The sequence below is a fragment of the Peromyscus leucopus genome, chromosome 22, assembly GCF_004664715.2.
Source record: "Peromyscus leucopus breed LL Stock chromosome 22, UCI_PerLeu_2.1, whole genome shotgun sequence".
NCBI lineage: Eukaryota > Metazoa > Chordata > Mammalia > Rodentia > Cricetidae > Peromyscus > Peromyscus leucopus.
In genome coordinates this window covers 36,687,764-36,703,951 of record NC_051081.1, presented here as the reverse complement: position 1 = coordinate 36,703,951, position 16,188 = coordinate 36,687,764, and the positions used below count along the sequence as shown (strand labels likewise).

Sequence of the window (16,188 nt, the reverse complement as noted above, 5' to 3'; positions counted from 1 at the left end):
GGAGGGGGAATTTCTCCAGTCCTAGTGTGTGGAGACTTTCCTGGGGGACAGTTTTCATATTGTATACACATTACGGTCAGGAAAGGAAAAGACAGAAATACAGTACAGGATGAGACTCTCCTGGCTTGTCTTTCATGGAGTTTCTTTCATGAAAACATGGCTATGCTCCTCAGATCCAAGAATTATTTCTTCCTTTCTAATCACTCTGACTGAAAACTCCTTGCTGGCCGTCAAGGGGCTCTATGAGAGTATAATTATAGTTCCTCTTTTTACAAAATGAAACCAAAACCCAAACAAGGAACCACTGGGGCCCTACCGTGAGCTTATTGCAAGACTGATAAATAAGCACACTGGGTAGACTTCCACACGCTGTCTGCAGGCCACTAGAGCTGGTGGCCAGTCTGTGCGCATAGAGCCTGGGACTCAGAGTAAAGGGTTGTGGGATTGTCTTGAAGTACCGAACATCAATCCTTACTCATCAGAAACTACATTTTCTGCAGTCTCAGGGTGGCAGGAGTGTATTTAAGGCTCAGGATGTCGATGACCCAGCTTGTACTTCTGTATTTAAGGCACTGTGTCAACCAAAGAGTGACTTTCCTACTAACCAGAAAATTACTTCCCTATCATTGAGACTGGAATTTGTGTTGGGTTTCCTTTTTTATCCTCTAACAGACTAAGTCCATGGCCCGTAATAGATGTGGTAAAGCACTTCTAAGTCGGGGACTAGACGGCAATTCCTTGCTGTGTTGGAAGTAGATTTGGGCTTCTGTTACATTGTGAGAAACAGAGGAGGAGCTGTATGAGAGGTGAATAGAAATGCTCAAGGAAACACATTCTTTATGGAAAGCCGAACCGCTGGCCACGGGCAGCTTATTTCACTGAGCCTTGGGGATCTAGAACTGAAACTATGTGGCATACTGAGTCATTGAGGGAAATGCAGATCGGAGGTGTCTCCAAAGGGAACTGCACATCTCAAGTCCTTCCAGTGTGATCTAGAGTAGCAGCTCCGGGGTCAAGTGTGCTGGGGATCATATTCACTGGGGCCGTCTGGTCGTCAGTCTGTGGCTCTCTTTGCCTTGTAACACGCAGACAAGTCCCACAACCACCCCCTGATTGTCGGCACTGGCATTTTCCACTCAGCAGTGATTAAATTAGTTTCAAATGACCTAACTGACCTACTGCATGTTATACGCTACCAGTGGCAAATGGCGATTTTATTTCATATAATCTGCTCTCTAGACAGAACTAATACAAGTATATCATATCCATATATGAACTTGGCACTCCTGTAATTTTAGGAGCACTGAAATTTGTCTTTCTTTTTCATTTTAATTAATTAATTTTGAGAAAGTCTCTCTATGCTGTCCTGGAAGTCACTCTGTAGATCAGGCTGGCCTCCAACTCACAGAGATCCGCCTGCTTCTGCCTCCCGAGTGCTGGGCTTAAAGGTGTGCACCACCACACAGGGCTGATTCCTTACTATCAGGAGAATTTCTGAGTCAGACCTTAGTCTCCTGAGTGGATCTGCCTATTACTTGAGAGTGGTTGGAAGAGAATCACTGCTACAGGCATTGGAGCTGGGTCTGCCCCTCACAATTAATACACCGATGAACTCATGCTGTCTTCTGGTTCTCAGTGGCTTTCCCTTAGCAAATATTTATTGTCTGCCATGCAGCAGGCTGGTTTAGAGACCTGGAGAAACAACAGTGAAGAGAGCTGTCAAGGTCCTTTCATTACAGTCTCATGACGTTTCTGGGCGTGATTAACCCTGAGTCGCCTGGACCAGTCTAAAGAACTTTTTTTTTTTAATTTATTTATTATGTATGCAGAGGGCACCAGATCTCATTACAGATGGTTGTGAGCCACCATGTGGGTGCTGGGAATTGAACTCAGCACCTCTGGAAGAGTAGTCAGTGCTCTTAACCTCTGAGCCACCTCTCCAGCCCCTAAAGAACTTCTTAACTACCGAGTCAACCATCAGCTGAGCAGTGTGACCCGAGGCAGGCAGGCAGTTCTGCCCTCAATTCTAATCTTTGTATCTGGGGAAAGAGAAGGGGAGGAAGTGGAAGACAGAAGGCTTGCTAGGGAAGGTTTCTCACAGCACGGAAAATGTGGGTGAGACTGAAGACAGAGCCCTAGCCTCCATAACTGTGCTGATTTATTTATTCTTTTATTTCCAGTGCCTGGGATGGAAGGAACCCAAGGCCCCATCTATGTTAAGGATGGCTCTACCCACTGGGCTATACCTCTGACCCCTAGCATCAAAGCTTCTTTTCAACTTTCTTTTTATTTGTTCTTTGTGTCTTTCACATCATGCATTTTGATCCTCTTCATTTCCTTTCTAGCCACCCTCTGCTCTTGCAACCTCCCCTACCCAAATAAAATAAAATTTAAGAGAGAGAGAGAAAGAGAGAGAGAGAGAGAGAGAGAGAGAGAGAGAGAGAGAGAGAGAGAGAGAGAGAGAGAAAGAGAGAGAAAGGAAAAATCTCGTCAAGGAAGCACAAGTAATGTGGCACAGTGAGTCACACAGTCCTTTCACCAATATATCTTTACGTGCAAGTGTTCATCACAGAGAGTCATTGGTCTGTCTGGCTGGAGGCCTCTGGCTTCTGCTACACTATCGATGCTGAGCCCTCACTGGGATTCCTTCTGGTTATCCTGTGGTTGCCCTGTGTGGTAGAGATCCTGCAGCTTTGGGTCTGCAGGACCAGCCCCTTCACAAACTCCAGCAGATCACAGATGGGGTGGGCCACCTCATAACCCTGGTTCTGGGCCTGGGTAGTTGCAGGGTTGGTCAGCCCGCCAGCTCTCCTCGGTCCTCACCCAGGGGGAGCTCCCCAGCACTGCCCCGGCTAGTTCACCCCTTACAGCGATCAGCAAGGCATGGGGTCAGTTCTCCTGTTTTCACACCCTCAGGGGCGGCTCTCCCACACCTACACCTTCAGGGCCAGCTGCTGTGTTGCCCAGGCAACGTGTAGGGGCCACTCTTCCCAAGTGCTGTAGTTGGTGAGGGGCAGAGACAGCTTTCCTGCTCTTATGACGTCAAGGCCAGCTCTCCCACCTGCTACAGGTGTATGTGGGGGCGGGGAGTATCTCTCCCCTGCCCACCCCAACACATGACAGACAAGTAGTGAGAACAGCTCTCCCATGCTCACAGCTCTGGGGCTGGCTCACACACACCTCCGTCAATAGGTTTGGCTCTACGGTGCTGCCCAGGCAAGATGCAGGACCTGTTGTCCTGAGGGCTGCTGTCCCTGGTGGGGGGAAGGAACAACTTCCCTGCTCTTAAGACCTCAAGGCTAGCTCTCCCACCTGCCTCAGGCATTGCGGGGGGGGGGGGCATCTTTCCCTCACTCCTACCGCCACACCATGGATGAAGGAGGTGGCACCAGCTATGCTGATCTCATGCCCTCAGGGCTGGCTCACCCGCGTCCCTGTCCACAGGGTCAACTCTACTGTGCTGCCCAGGCAAGGTGCAGGGCTCGTTCTCCCGAGTGCTGCAGCTGGTGTCAGGTCCCCGACCTGCTGCAGGTGTCAAGGGGCAAGTGGAGGGGGTGGCATCGGAGTTTATAAAGTAGCAGTTCTATCCATCACTCAAGTCCTTGTAAAGTCAAAATGACTTTATCATACTGTGATATAATAAGTATGTATTTGGTCTTCTGCCCTAGGTTCAGCCACAAGAGCTTCTAAAAGTCTTTGGGATCACTGGAATGATTAGAGTGTCTACATGCTAAAGCAGCTTTCAGGATAGGAGTTGGTTGCCAGAGCCCACGGCATGATTCAATGTTAGAACTTGTCGCCCTCTCCAGACCTCTGAGGAAGGGGCATAGAGACGAAGCTAATTATCAGTGGCCAGTAACTGAATCAATCATGCCTATGAAACAGAACCTCATCAACCTGAACGAAGGGGTTAGTGAACACATCCACATGCCAGGGGACAGCGTCCTCAGTGCATAGAAAGAACTCTGGCACTAGGGACCTTCTGGACCTTGCTGTATGTATCTCTTTATCTATCTGCTCATTTGTATATTTGTTTTTGTTTTCTTGTTTCTCGAGACAGGGTTTCTCTGTGTAGTTTTGGTGCCTGTCCTGGATCTCGTTCTGTAGCCCAGGCTGGCCTCGAACTCACAGAGACCCGCCTGGCTCTGCCTCCTGAGTGCTGGGATTAAAGGTGTGACCCACTGCTGCCCAGCCTCATTTGTATCTTTTATAATATCCTCATGTCAAACTGGTAACAGCAAATAAGGATTCTCTTAGTTGCACAAGCCGTTACTGCAGAAGGTCAAACTTGAGGAAGAGGAAATCGTTTTCAGTCAAATCAGACAGAAGTGCAGGGAACCTGGAGACCCAGTCCTTATAACTGATACTTCAAGTCAGGGTCAGTCTTGTGAGATGAGCCCTTAGCCTGGGCACTTGGGGTTAAATCCGGTTAGTATCATAAATAGCTAAAAGACAGCACCATCAGTTGGTATCCATGGTGGATTAGAAAACGGTTTGGTACAGAAGCCCCACATACTGGGTGTCTGAAGGGTTCTGTGAGTAGAATCTTGACACTAGTTAACAAAGAACCCCTGTGCAGGGGTCGGAAAGATAAGTGAGTGGTTAAGAACATTTGCTGCTCTTCCCGAGGAGTCACGTTGGATGGCTCACAACTACCCCTAACTCCAGTGCCAGGGGCCTGGCATCTTCTGGCTTCTCTGCCCCACCCCCACCCCAAAGCAATTCTTCATTTAAAAAGTTTTGTTGTCATACTCAGTAATGATATGGGCTACAGAAGGCTTGGCTCTAAAGACTTAGAATCTTTTTTATCTTACAAAACACACACACACACACACACACACACACACACACACACACACACCCACACACACACGGCTGGATTATGATGTAACATCTTCCAAGGCACAATGGAGCTTCAGAACCGACCTTGTGTGAGTCCTCAGTGTAAGCTCTGTGGGGTGGACAGAAGGGTTTCCCCATCTAGATGGACACAGTCCTACCAGACTGTAAGGATCAGGATACGTGCTCGGGCTGTTGGATATGGAAAATTCCTTTTTCAATCTCAAGAGATGGTGATTTCATGCAGAACGAAAAGTCACTGGACAAGTATGCTGTGCTTGGATCATGTCTGCTCAAGGTTAGCTTTGTTTGCTTTTTATTTATTTTGTTTTTGTTTTGGAGATAATGTCTCCTATAGACCAGGCTGTTCTTTTTTTCTTTTCTTTTTTCTTTTTTTTTTTTCTTTTTGGTTTTCTGAGACAGGGTTTCTCTGTGTAGCTTTGCTCCTTTCCTGGAACTCGCTTTGGAGACCAGTCTGGCCTCGAACTCACAGCGATCCTCCTGCCTCTGCTTCCCGAGTGCTGGGATTAAAGGCGTGCGCCACCACAGCCCGGCTCCCAGGCTGTTCTTGAACTCCTGATCTTTCTGCCTCTATCTCCCAGTGTTAGGATCACAGTCTTGACCACCAGATACAGCAAGGACAGCATTAAATTCGCCTCCCAGGGCTGGCAATTGCTATTTTGTAGGTTACACGTTATTCTATAAAACAACTGAAGAAGACGTAACATCTGCAGGAAGCTCTGCCGCTCTCATCGGACCTCTTCTCGGGCAGGGAAGAGGGTCGCTCCAACCCCCGGGTCCCTTTGGGCTGTCACGTTCAGGGACAGGGACTTTAGGAAGTGGTGCCAGCGAGGAGGACCGCGGGAAGCAGACTCCCAGGAAGTGCTGTCAGCTACCCAGTGGGATTCGGGGTACAGGGATGGAGAGAAGAAGGAGTACACCGGTGGCCGGTGCCTACGGATGGAATGGCGTCTGCGTCAGCAGCTGGCCACATCGGATGAGGGGAAGGGACTTTCAAAGGCATGGGCTGGAGGGACAGGAAGGACTGGGGTCCTTGGCTCTCCCCTCAGCCCGGTCACTCACTCTCCTGCTTGGGTGAGGAGGCGTCCCCAGCATCTTCTGACTTTTTTTTTTTTCTTCGAGAGAGAGGATTTCTCTGTGTAGTTTTGGTGCCTGTCCTGGAACTCACTCTGTAGCCCAGGCTGGCCTCGAACTCACAGAGATCTGCCTGCCTCTGCCTCCCGAGTGCTGGGATTAAAGGCGAGCGCCACAACCGCCCGGCCTCTCTGACTTCTAAACAAGCTGGAAACATACTTCCCGACCCTCTTCTAGTCAAGTGTGGCCGTGGGATTTGCTTTCTTTCATCAATGAAGGGGGATGGAAGTGATGACGTTGTCACCTTCTAGCAACAATGTTTAAAACTGGGTTTGATTTTTCATCTTCCTGTTTTGCTCAGGTGAATGCACCTATCGAGGGACAAGTGCAAAAAAAAAAAAAACTTTGTGTGACTCAGGAAATAGGACCAAAACCAGGCAAGACCCAAACCCAGCAAACTTGGGACATTCACGTCCATGGGATTTCTGGGTGCTTAGCTGGGCCCAATGCTTTCTTCCCTCGCTGACAGTCTCTCATCATTCTTCCTTGTTTCTGCCACACACCACCAACGCTCTCCTAGCCGGAAATACTCACATATAAATCTAACACATTAATACATCCATATTTCTGAAAAAGATGGAGAATTGTTTCTCATTTTATTTTATGTGTAGAGGTATTTTGCCTGCATGTACACGAACCATGTTCATGCAGTGACCTTGGCAGCCAGCAGAGGACGTCAGATTCCCTGGGACTGGAGTGACAGACCTTTGTGAGCTGCTATGTGAGAGACAGGAACCAAACCTGAGTCCTCTGGAAGAGCAACCAGAGCTCCTAACTACTGAGCCATCTCTCCAGCCACAAAAGATGGGTCATTTTAAAATCAAATGTTTTTTGGTTTTTTTTTTGGTTTTTCGAGGCAGGGTTTCTCTGTGTAGCTTTGCACCTTTCCTGGAACTCGCTTTGGAGACCAGGCTGGCCTGGAACTCACAGAGATCCACCTGCCTCTGCCTCCCGAGTGCTGGGATTAAAGGCGTGCGCCACCACCGTCCAGCTAAATGAAATGTTTTAAAGTCCTTTTTGGAATTAGTATTTCGTATTTCTCTCTTTAATTTAGTTTATCCCAGGTTATTATCATGGACAAGCCCTCAATTTTTTTTGTGTGTGTAGGATATAGCTATCAAGAAAAACAAAATCAAATATTAACTGTCCCAAACACCATTAATTAATTAATTAATAACCATGCCACTCAGAACACCCTGAGTCACTTGATTTCCCAGCCCTCAAAGGCTCAGAGCAGGAAATATCACTACTTTGGCCAGGAAGGCCGGTTGGAGCCAGGGCCTATTTGTAACCATAGGATATCCACAATCATCCAAGGAACACTTCACTTTCATGAATATTCACTTAGAACACATCATTTGGACCTGAGGTCACTCCTACCACCTGGAAAGCTGTTTCAAGCAATGAAGGTCACGTGGGACATAAAACCAGCAGAAAATAAAAGAACGTGAAAACGCAATGGTAGCCTGGCTGAGCATGCACATTTAAATGGGCACAAATTCAACAAGCTTGGGCTTGCAGTAAGAACATGCTCCCTTAGGTAAGCACAGACCAGGCGTAGGTCATGGCACACCACCACGGAGGGAAACTTCTGAGGGCTTCACACATAACCAGCTCCTCAGAGATCAGTGATGCAAGGATCGAAGGGGAAGGTATGAGACATGTACACAAGGAGCAGAGGAACATGCAAAGGAAGGAGAGGCCAGAGGAGAATTCTGAAGTTCACTTACTGCCTGCTTTTGCTCTTCCTCCTAGAGGTGTTGACGATGGAAAGAGGCAGAGGAGAAAAAGAAAGAAATTAATGCCCATCACCACAAACATCGGGAAGAAATGACAGGAGAAACTAGGCAGACTGTGGCCACGCACAGATCTGGAGAGCAACGGCCGGATTCACCAGAAGGCCAGTAGGATACGGTAGATGATGGTAGTTGGTCCCAACCAGTTAATGAGTGCAATGATGACTTCCAAAGAATCTTAGGAACCATCGACTAGGCCTGGCTAGCCTAGAGTCTCAACTATTTAAGGGAAACAAACTGAAGAGGAAGTTTGATTTCAACTTCAAATCCCAATTATCACTGTAGTTCACCATTTGCAATGCTCGTATATGTTTAGGTCCATATTTCTAGGGCAGCTAGCTGTACTTGGTGTGGAACATGGACCACCAACATCAGGATTACCTGGAGTCATCTCAGAGCGGAATATTTTAGGCCCCACCTGAGACCCATTAAGCCAAAGCTCTGATGGGGGTGGGGACACTCAAAATGTGTCCCGAAAGCCTTGGGTTCGATTTAAGAAGCACTGTTGTAGCATCCCGTCTAACAGTTCCTCCAGATCAAAGATGCTTGTCCTCTTTTCCAGTTTCGCTGAAGCTGCACCAGCCGGCTCGCTTTCGAGCTGCTTTGTTTCCTTCGGGGATGCACATACATGCCCATGTCCCCCACGGAACAGGAAACGGCTTCAAGACCCTGGGAGGCCTCTCAGAAAAAGGATTCTAAGGACTGGGGTATAGCTTGGTTGGTAGAGTACCTGCCTAGCATGCAGGTAGCCCTTGGTTTGATCTCTGCACTACATAAACCAGGTATGGGAGCTCATGACTGTAATTCTGGCACTAGGGAGATGGAGACAGAAGAGTCAGGGGTTCAAGGCCATCTTTGACCACATAGTAAGTTAAAGGCCAGACTGGAATACATGAGACTATGTCACAATAAAACAAATAAAATAAAACATAACTGTCGCCCCCCCCCCCTGCATGCCAGGGGAAGGTTAAAAAGAATTTTAGAGCTAGGCATTGTATTCCATGCTTGTAAACCTAGCACTGGGAAGGCCGAGGGAAGAGGAAGCTGCATTCTAGGACAGCCTGGGCTACATGACAAGGGCTTGTCTGAGGGAGAGAGAGAAGAATGGGATTCTCAATCTCAGTTCTTTATTAGCTTCTCTTGTACAACCTTACAGTAAGGGCAAGTAGAGCAGGACATGCTAACTATGGTCGACAGATGAACGTAGTACCAAGAACTGTAGAAAAGCTGAAGGAAGGAAAGATAAACCTTTAGAGTTTCTCTTGCCTTGGTCCTGAGCTCCTCAGTCACTGTCTTTCTGGTCTCTTTGCCTTTTCTTTCTGTACCCTTTTCATCATGGGTAACTGTGGTCAGGGAGCCTCCATGGCGCCCCACTATATAAATCAATGTGTGGCTATGATGGCTCCACCATGCTGGGTCCATGGGTGCTGTGGTCCCCACCGTACATGGGTGGGTAAATCAATCTACGCACGCAGAATTCTTTGGTCCATTCGCTTTAATTCTCCTCCTCGTCCCTTGTTTTACAGTTATATATCCCCCAGAAAACACAATCCTCCCCTCCACCCAGGACACCCAGCCTAAACTTCCTCAGGCAGTGATTGTCCATTATCAGGATCAAATGGAGGGTTGATAAGAATTACAAAGAGGGGCTCTAGTTGTTAATTACCATTTGTGACCCAAAGGGGAAGTGACTAATGAATTAACTAAAGGCTAAATATGGGTAATATCTAAGAAGAGGGATCTTGTGTGCACAACTATAATCTTAAATGTGTTTGGTAAAAGATGTTAAAAATCTGTAAGTTGCTAGGTCAATGGGAGAAAATAAAACTGTCTTCTTTTTTCCTGTGGCTCCTATCTGTCCAAGCTGTCTGCTGTTTTTCTGCAGGGTGGGGGAAAGTGTGCTCAGTCTCTAGGCAACCTGTGTACAGCATCTAGCTGTGATAGTTAACCGGAGATCTGGAACTGGAGGTAAGATTTGGGAAAGGAGGAAGTTAAGCTTAATTAGCACATCCACCAGGCCTTCTCAAACAGGTAGCCTGGATGCTTAAGTCTGTTCTTAGAGAGTACAAAGGTATCTCTGATAAGGTACTTTCCTCCATCCGGTGATGGACCTGGCCGGATGCTACCAATAATGATAATTACAGGGAGGCTTGAACTGGGAATTCTGGCTGAGCATAGCTGTTAGCACAGAAGGTTATCTAAATATTCTAGGAATCCCACCGTACATGGGTGGAGGGACACAGGCTTGGAGATGCTCCTGCTCTTGAAGGGTCCTCAGGTCTGGATGTGAGGGCAGAGTGATTTGGTACTGCAAAGGAACTGCACAAAGGACGGGGGAAACGTGGAGAATATTTTCTTATTCTTGCAAGGGAGAGACAGATATGGACTCGAAACTCAATGAGCACCAAGAAATCCCTGGAGGCCCAGTTCAGCTGGGGAAGGAGATTTTTAAGCTGAAAGTCAAAGGCCTGCATTGGGACTGACCCCAGTGGGCAGACCGGGGGCCCAGAGCACTGACTGCCTGGGTCACCTGAGAAGTCAGAGGCTTCCCAACACGTCTGCAGCATGGAGGGGCTAAGCTGCGGCTTGGAAGGATGCTTGTCTGAGACAAGTGCATCTCCAGCTCTCAGTGGGCAAGGAAGAAGCCATAGGAGAGGTACTGTGCAATTTAAAAACTGCCGGCACTACGTGCTGAAACAGAAGCTGAGATGGTCTGGGCATGGTGGTGCACAACTTTAATCCCAGCACTGAGGAGGCAGAGGCGGAAGGAGCTCTGTGAGTTCGAGGCCAGCCACGTTTATATAGTGAGAGCCGTCAGGAGGGTGGGGCAATCTTCACAGGCCGAAATCCTGGCTACACTAAGAACACTGCTAAGTATTACCATGTGCCTCAGGTTTGGTAACGAAGATACCATGGCTTTGGATAACACAACGGGGAAGCTGCTGTGTTGGCTCATGCCTGGGTTCCCAGCTCGTGGGAGGCTTAGGTAGAGGACCGTCTCAAGATCAGTCTTGACATGAAGTATGGAGATTTCAGAAATAATGTTTTAAAACCACACCATGCTCACTCTGCTGTGTAGGTTGCCCCAGGACATTACTACTACTACTACTACTACTACTACAACTTATCCGGGAAACATGGGCCAGGTTGGGATGGGCTGATGGACAGGGCAGTGTTCTCAGGACTGAGGAGGTCTCCTAGTTGAAAGAGGGTAGATTCTGGCAAAGTGTTCCCTAGGCTGGTGTTACACAAACTCACAAGAGTTAGTCACATGAAGCCTTTAGGGCTCTGTCAGCACAGTAAAAAGGTCAGCTGTAAGGTCTGAGAGCATTTTCTATGAGTCCACTAGAATCAGTCAGCATGGACTGATGACAAGGGTCAGTACTAACCTGATTTAAAGAGGGTCATGATATCTTAATGATGAGGCACAAATCTAGACGGGTTTATGTTCCCTAAAAATACATGAATCTATCTCTTCTATCTGGTGGAAGAGTAATAACATAGTTACTGCAATCATCTCCAAAGACACTGACCGTCTAGCCCGAGCATAGTGGTTGATGCCTATAATCCCAGAACTCTGAGAGGCTGAGGCAGAAGGATCATGAGTTCAAAGCCAGCCTAGAGCTACAAGTAAGTTCTACGGCAGTCTGTATTTTTGGTTTTATTTTGTTTGTTTTTTTTTCAGTTTTTCCAGGTTTCTCTGTGTAGCTTTTGGAGCCTATCCTGGAACTCGCTCTGTAGACCAGGCTAGCCTTGAACTCACAGAGATCCACCTGCCTCTGCCTCCCAAGCACTGGGATTAAAGACGTGCACCACCACTGTTGGGCGGTAGCCTGTATTAAAAACCAACACAAACGCAATATTAGAAAATTTAAGTGAAGTAAAAACATTGGAAGCAAGAGTTAAAAACAGAAAAGTTGACACATAATTACTTACAGATTAAATAAGTAGTTTGAGATAGAGGTTAGTTACATATTGATGCATCAAGAAAAAATATAAAGCCGGGCGGCGGCAGCGCACACCTTTAATCCCAGCACTCGGGAGGCAGAGCCAGCACAGCATCTCTGTGAGTTCGAGGCCAGCCTGGACTACAGAGTGAGTCCTAGGAGAGGCGCAAAGCTACACAGAGAAACTCTGTCTCGAAACACCCCCCCCAAAAAAAAGAAACAAACAAGAAAAAATATAAAGAAAACGTATAGAACATTGGTACCTGAGTGTCAATGACATTATATCATTAAAAGAAAAAAACAAAGGAGAAAGTTGTTGACACTGATGACAGGGACTGGGTCTAGTCATTATTCATCAACTACTTAACGTGACATTTAGAAACTTGAAAAATATATAGACACATAATAATGATTAATAGTAATTATTACTACTATTTTGAGACAGGGTCTCACTATGCAGTCCAGGTTGGCCTTGAACTCCTAGATTCCCAGCCTCCTCCTCCCAAGTCCTGGGATTGACAGCATGTTCCACCCACCTGGCCTATGATTTATTTTTTTATTTATGTGTATGTGTGGGCACCTGCTTGTATATATGAGCACCATCTGCATACAGGCGCCCTCGGAGGGCCAGAGAGGGCACAGTGGTACACAACAACCCCAGCACTTGAGAGGTCTGAGGCAGGCAGATCTCCTGAGTTCCAGGCCAGTTAAGGTACCATAGTAAGACCCTGTCTCCAAAAAACCAAAGCAAAGCAAACCAGAAATCACAGCTGGGCACTTTCCCATCCATGTGTGGCTAACATTTGGAGGTTGACACAGGAACGGGAGGGGCATGCTCATACCATTTCCTGGCCTACAAGTGTGCCAACTCCAAAAGGCGTAGCTTTCAACACCTCTCAGGTCGAGAGCTATCACGTGAGACAACTGCTTATGTACACGGCTGCCGTCGTGAGTTGGGGATGGGGCCACTGAGCTGAGCACCTGACGAGTCCCGGGAACTCGACCGATCAAGTTTCTGGTTAAGGTTTTCTTGAAATTAGACTCACTTGCACATGAAATATGTCTGAGAGGAAATCTGTAACAGGGTCTATGCAGACACACGTCCGTCCATGTAAAATAAACCAAATACCAGACCAAGCAAGGGGGAAAAAAAAACCCTCAACTCCAGACTGAAAGAAGTAATTGCTTGAGGAAGTAAAGCATCAGTTTCCAACACAAACAGAACATTTGTGCTAGTCGCCAGGACCCACTTTATTATTATTAAGGGGCTGGCATACAACGTAGACATGGAGGAGATGTCTCAGCTACTGCCTTCTTGAGTTCCCACTCTTAGGTGGACCCCTGTCACCTCGGGCCTGGTGATCACACAAGTCCTCCTATCATCATGTAGTGTCTTGCTCTTCTAGCCTGCCCTGTATTGTCTCAACCCTGCTTTTTAAAATCTTTAATAACTCCTCTTCGTCGCAGATTTAGTCCGCTCTCTTCAGCGGGCTGTGGCTGCTGTGGCGGACTGTACTATGTGGCGTGGGCACAGCCTTGACGGGTAGGACCTTAAACAGCCCAGGCAACCGTCTTCAAATCTCTGCCACACAATCCACTGGGTCTTCAGCGCTGACACACCGTGCAGGTGAGGACATTTAACGACACCATCGCTTTTCTCTGATCTAGAGTAAAGGTAATGTATGTAATGTGCTTTCCAGCAAACACCGAAAAAAACTGAAAGTGTGGATTTATTCACTTCTCCTATACACTAAACCTAGAGTGGATATTCTGATTTTCCCCCCTATATAGTAAAGAGTCAGGATGAGTAAATTGGATTACGTGATGTTTACCTTTTGGATTACGTGATGTTTAACCACCTGACGGGGTTAGAGGCTAGGCATAGAAATTACAGTATTTCCAGGCCTGTCCTGAGAATCCTGAAAAGAGCTTGCTTCTGGAACCAGAAGACCAAGGACAGAAGATCTGCCTTCACCAACAGGGAAAGATACCACCCAGACCACAGAGGAACCGGATGGAACCAGAAGGCAAAGGAAACAAGTGTGTGCTCTCTCTTCGGGACACTGGGGCTCCCCTGGCTTTGGCCCCCGAGACGCCAGGACTTAGGTGGACCCACCCCCCATTCCTTACAACCCACCTCCTGGATTCGGATGACATAGTCATTACCCCAGGTCCTCAGGCCTCAGACACACTGGGTCACACCACTGCTTTTCCCGTGTCTCCCTAGTAGATGCCTCGGCCTCCATGATGGAGCAAGCTACTTGCCACAATAAATCCCCTTCTAAAGCTGTAAATATTCTCCTGGGGCCGCTTCTCTGCAAACACCCTAATACAGTTTTTGCTGCTGTACTTCTTATTCAAAAGAGGACAATTGATGTCCGCCAAATACTTAGACAGGCTATTTGAAAACTTGTCATAAAAGAAACTAAGTAGTTAAGAAATACTTTTCATTTATACATAGTTAATATCTGATTGACAAAGGTCCTTGTTTGCAATTATTGTATTTCTCTGTGTATGAGTGTTTTCTTCGCATTTATGTATTTGCACCACTTGTGAGCCCGGTGCTCGGGGAAGCCAGAAGAGGGTGTTGGATCCCCTGGAACTGGAGTTTCAAATAGTTGTGAGCTGCATGTGGGTGCTGGGAATAGAATGTGAGTCTTGTGGAAGAGCAGTCAGTGCTCTTAACCACTGAGCCAAAGCAATTACTTAAGAACATTACTCTTTCCAAAACTATTATTTTATTTATTTAGTGTGTGTGTGTGTGTGTGTGTGTGTGTGTGTGTGTATGTGTGTGTGTATGTGTGTGTGTATGTGTGTGTGTGTGTGTGTGTGTGTGTGTATGTGTATGTGTGTATATGTGTGTGTGTGTATGTGTGTGTATGTGTATGTGTGTGTGTGTGTATATGTGTGTGTGTATGTGTGTGTGTATGTGTGTATGTGTGTGTGTGTATGTGTGTGTGTGTATGTGTGTGTGTATGTGTGTATGTGTGTGTGTGTATGTGTGTGTGTGTATGTGTGTGTATGTGTATGTGTGTGTGTGTGTATATGTGTGTGTGTATGTGTGTGTGTATGTGTGTATGTGTGTGTGTGTATGTGTGTGTGTGTATGTGTGTGTGTATGTGTGTATGTGTGTGTGTGTATGTGTGTGTGTGTGTATATGTGTGTGTGTATGTATGTGTGTATGTGTGTGTGTATGTGTGTGTGTGTATGTGTGTGTGTGTATATGTGTGTGTGTGTGTGTGTGTGTATATGTGTGTGTGTGTATGTGTGTGTGCGCGCATTTGGAAGTCAGGGCACTTTGCAGGAGTCAGTTCTTTCCTTCCACCCTGTGGGTCCTGGGGTTTGAACTCAAACGGTCAGGCTTGGCAGCAAGCACCTTTACTGCTAAGGCATTTTGGAGGCTCTATGCTAATTTCAGTGACTGATACCCGACCAGGCTACACTGATGCAAGTTTACCTGAAAACTGTTTCTCGGCCCCATGGTCAAGCCTTGGTCCCATGTTGTTTGGTGAGAGATGCGCTGGGCGGAGAGCACACGGGTTCTTACCTTCAGCAGCTTCATCAGGCCCTCCAGCTGCACCATCAGCTCCCGCCTGCTCTCCTGCAGCGCTGACATCCTCTGCTCCAGCTCATCTTTCCTTTGCCTGCCCGGGAGGTGGAGGACACAGAGACTTGTGATTGGCAGGTCCTGAACTCATACAGACAGGTCAAAACCAAAACGGCACGAAATACCTACAGGTGAATCCCGCCTTGTTTTGTTGGAGTCATCTCATGCTGACCTTAAACTCTATGCAGTTGAGGGTGACCCCGAACTCACGATCCTCCTGCCTCTACCTCCCAAGTGCTGGGGTTACAGGCATGCACTACTGTGCCTGGTGTACGCTGTGCCGGGACTGAACCCAGGACTTTGTGTATGCCAGGCAAGCACTTTGCCAACTGAGCTACATCCTTAGCCCCGCTGTTCTTATTATCTATGTAGATGGCTTTACCAGTTTCTTTCCATTGTACGTAATTCTGAACAATCATTTTCCATTCCAAAACCCTAAAGAAATTCCTCTGCGTTTTCTCTCAGAAGTTTTCAAGTCCTGCCTTTCTGTTTAATTCATCTGCGACTGGCTTTGTACTGTGTGTGCGCACGTGTACGGGCAACTGGCCTAGCTCAGTGGTCTAACGTGCCTCCTTGCCTCATGCTACCGAAGCCGTTTCTGAGTTAGACTCCCGACTTCTCAAGCCACAGATCCCCCTCGGACTTAAACTCCTGCGTCTTGCTGCTTTGTGTGGCGTCCCCGGAACCAGCTTCAGCTGACTGAATCCGCAATGCTTTTCAGGTCCTTATATCATCACCAGACGCTTCCGGTAACTACAGTTCTGGCAACAGATTCCAGAACGACGGTTTCTGCTTTTCTAGAGATAAAAACAGTCACCTGTACCCGAGCTGAGTGAAGGAAGTG

General features: G+C 47.3%; 1 protein-coding gene across 12 annotated transcripts in view; it reads right to left on the bottom strand.

Moving 5' to 3' along the window:
- Positions 1-16,188, bottom strand: part of Dtnb (dystrobrevin beta) — a 215,318-nt gene that overhangs the window by 22,566 nt on the left and 176,564 nt on the right. For 9 of the 12 annotated variants that reach the window (XM_028875041.2, XM_028875078.2, XM_028875037.2 and 6 more), the window contains 2 exons: positions 15,285-15,381; positions 7,725-7,745 (listed from right to left, as the gene is read on the bottom strand). In XM_028875041.2, the coding sequence (XP_028730874.1) occupies positions 7,725-7,745; positions 15,285-15,381 (118 nt within the window). The remainder of the gene's footprint in view (positions 1-7,724; positions 7,746-15,284; positions 15,382-16,188) is intronic. The other 3 variants (XM_028875044.2, XM_028875088.2, XM_028875120.2) reach the window with 1 other exon arrangement.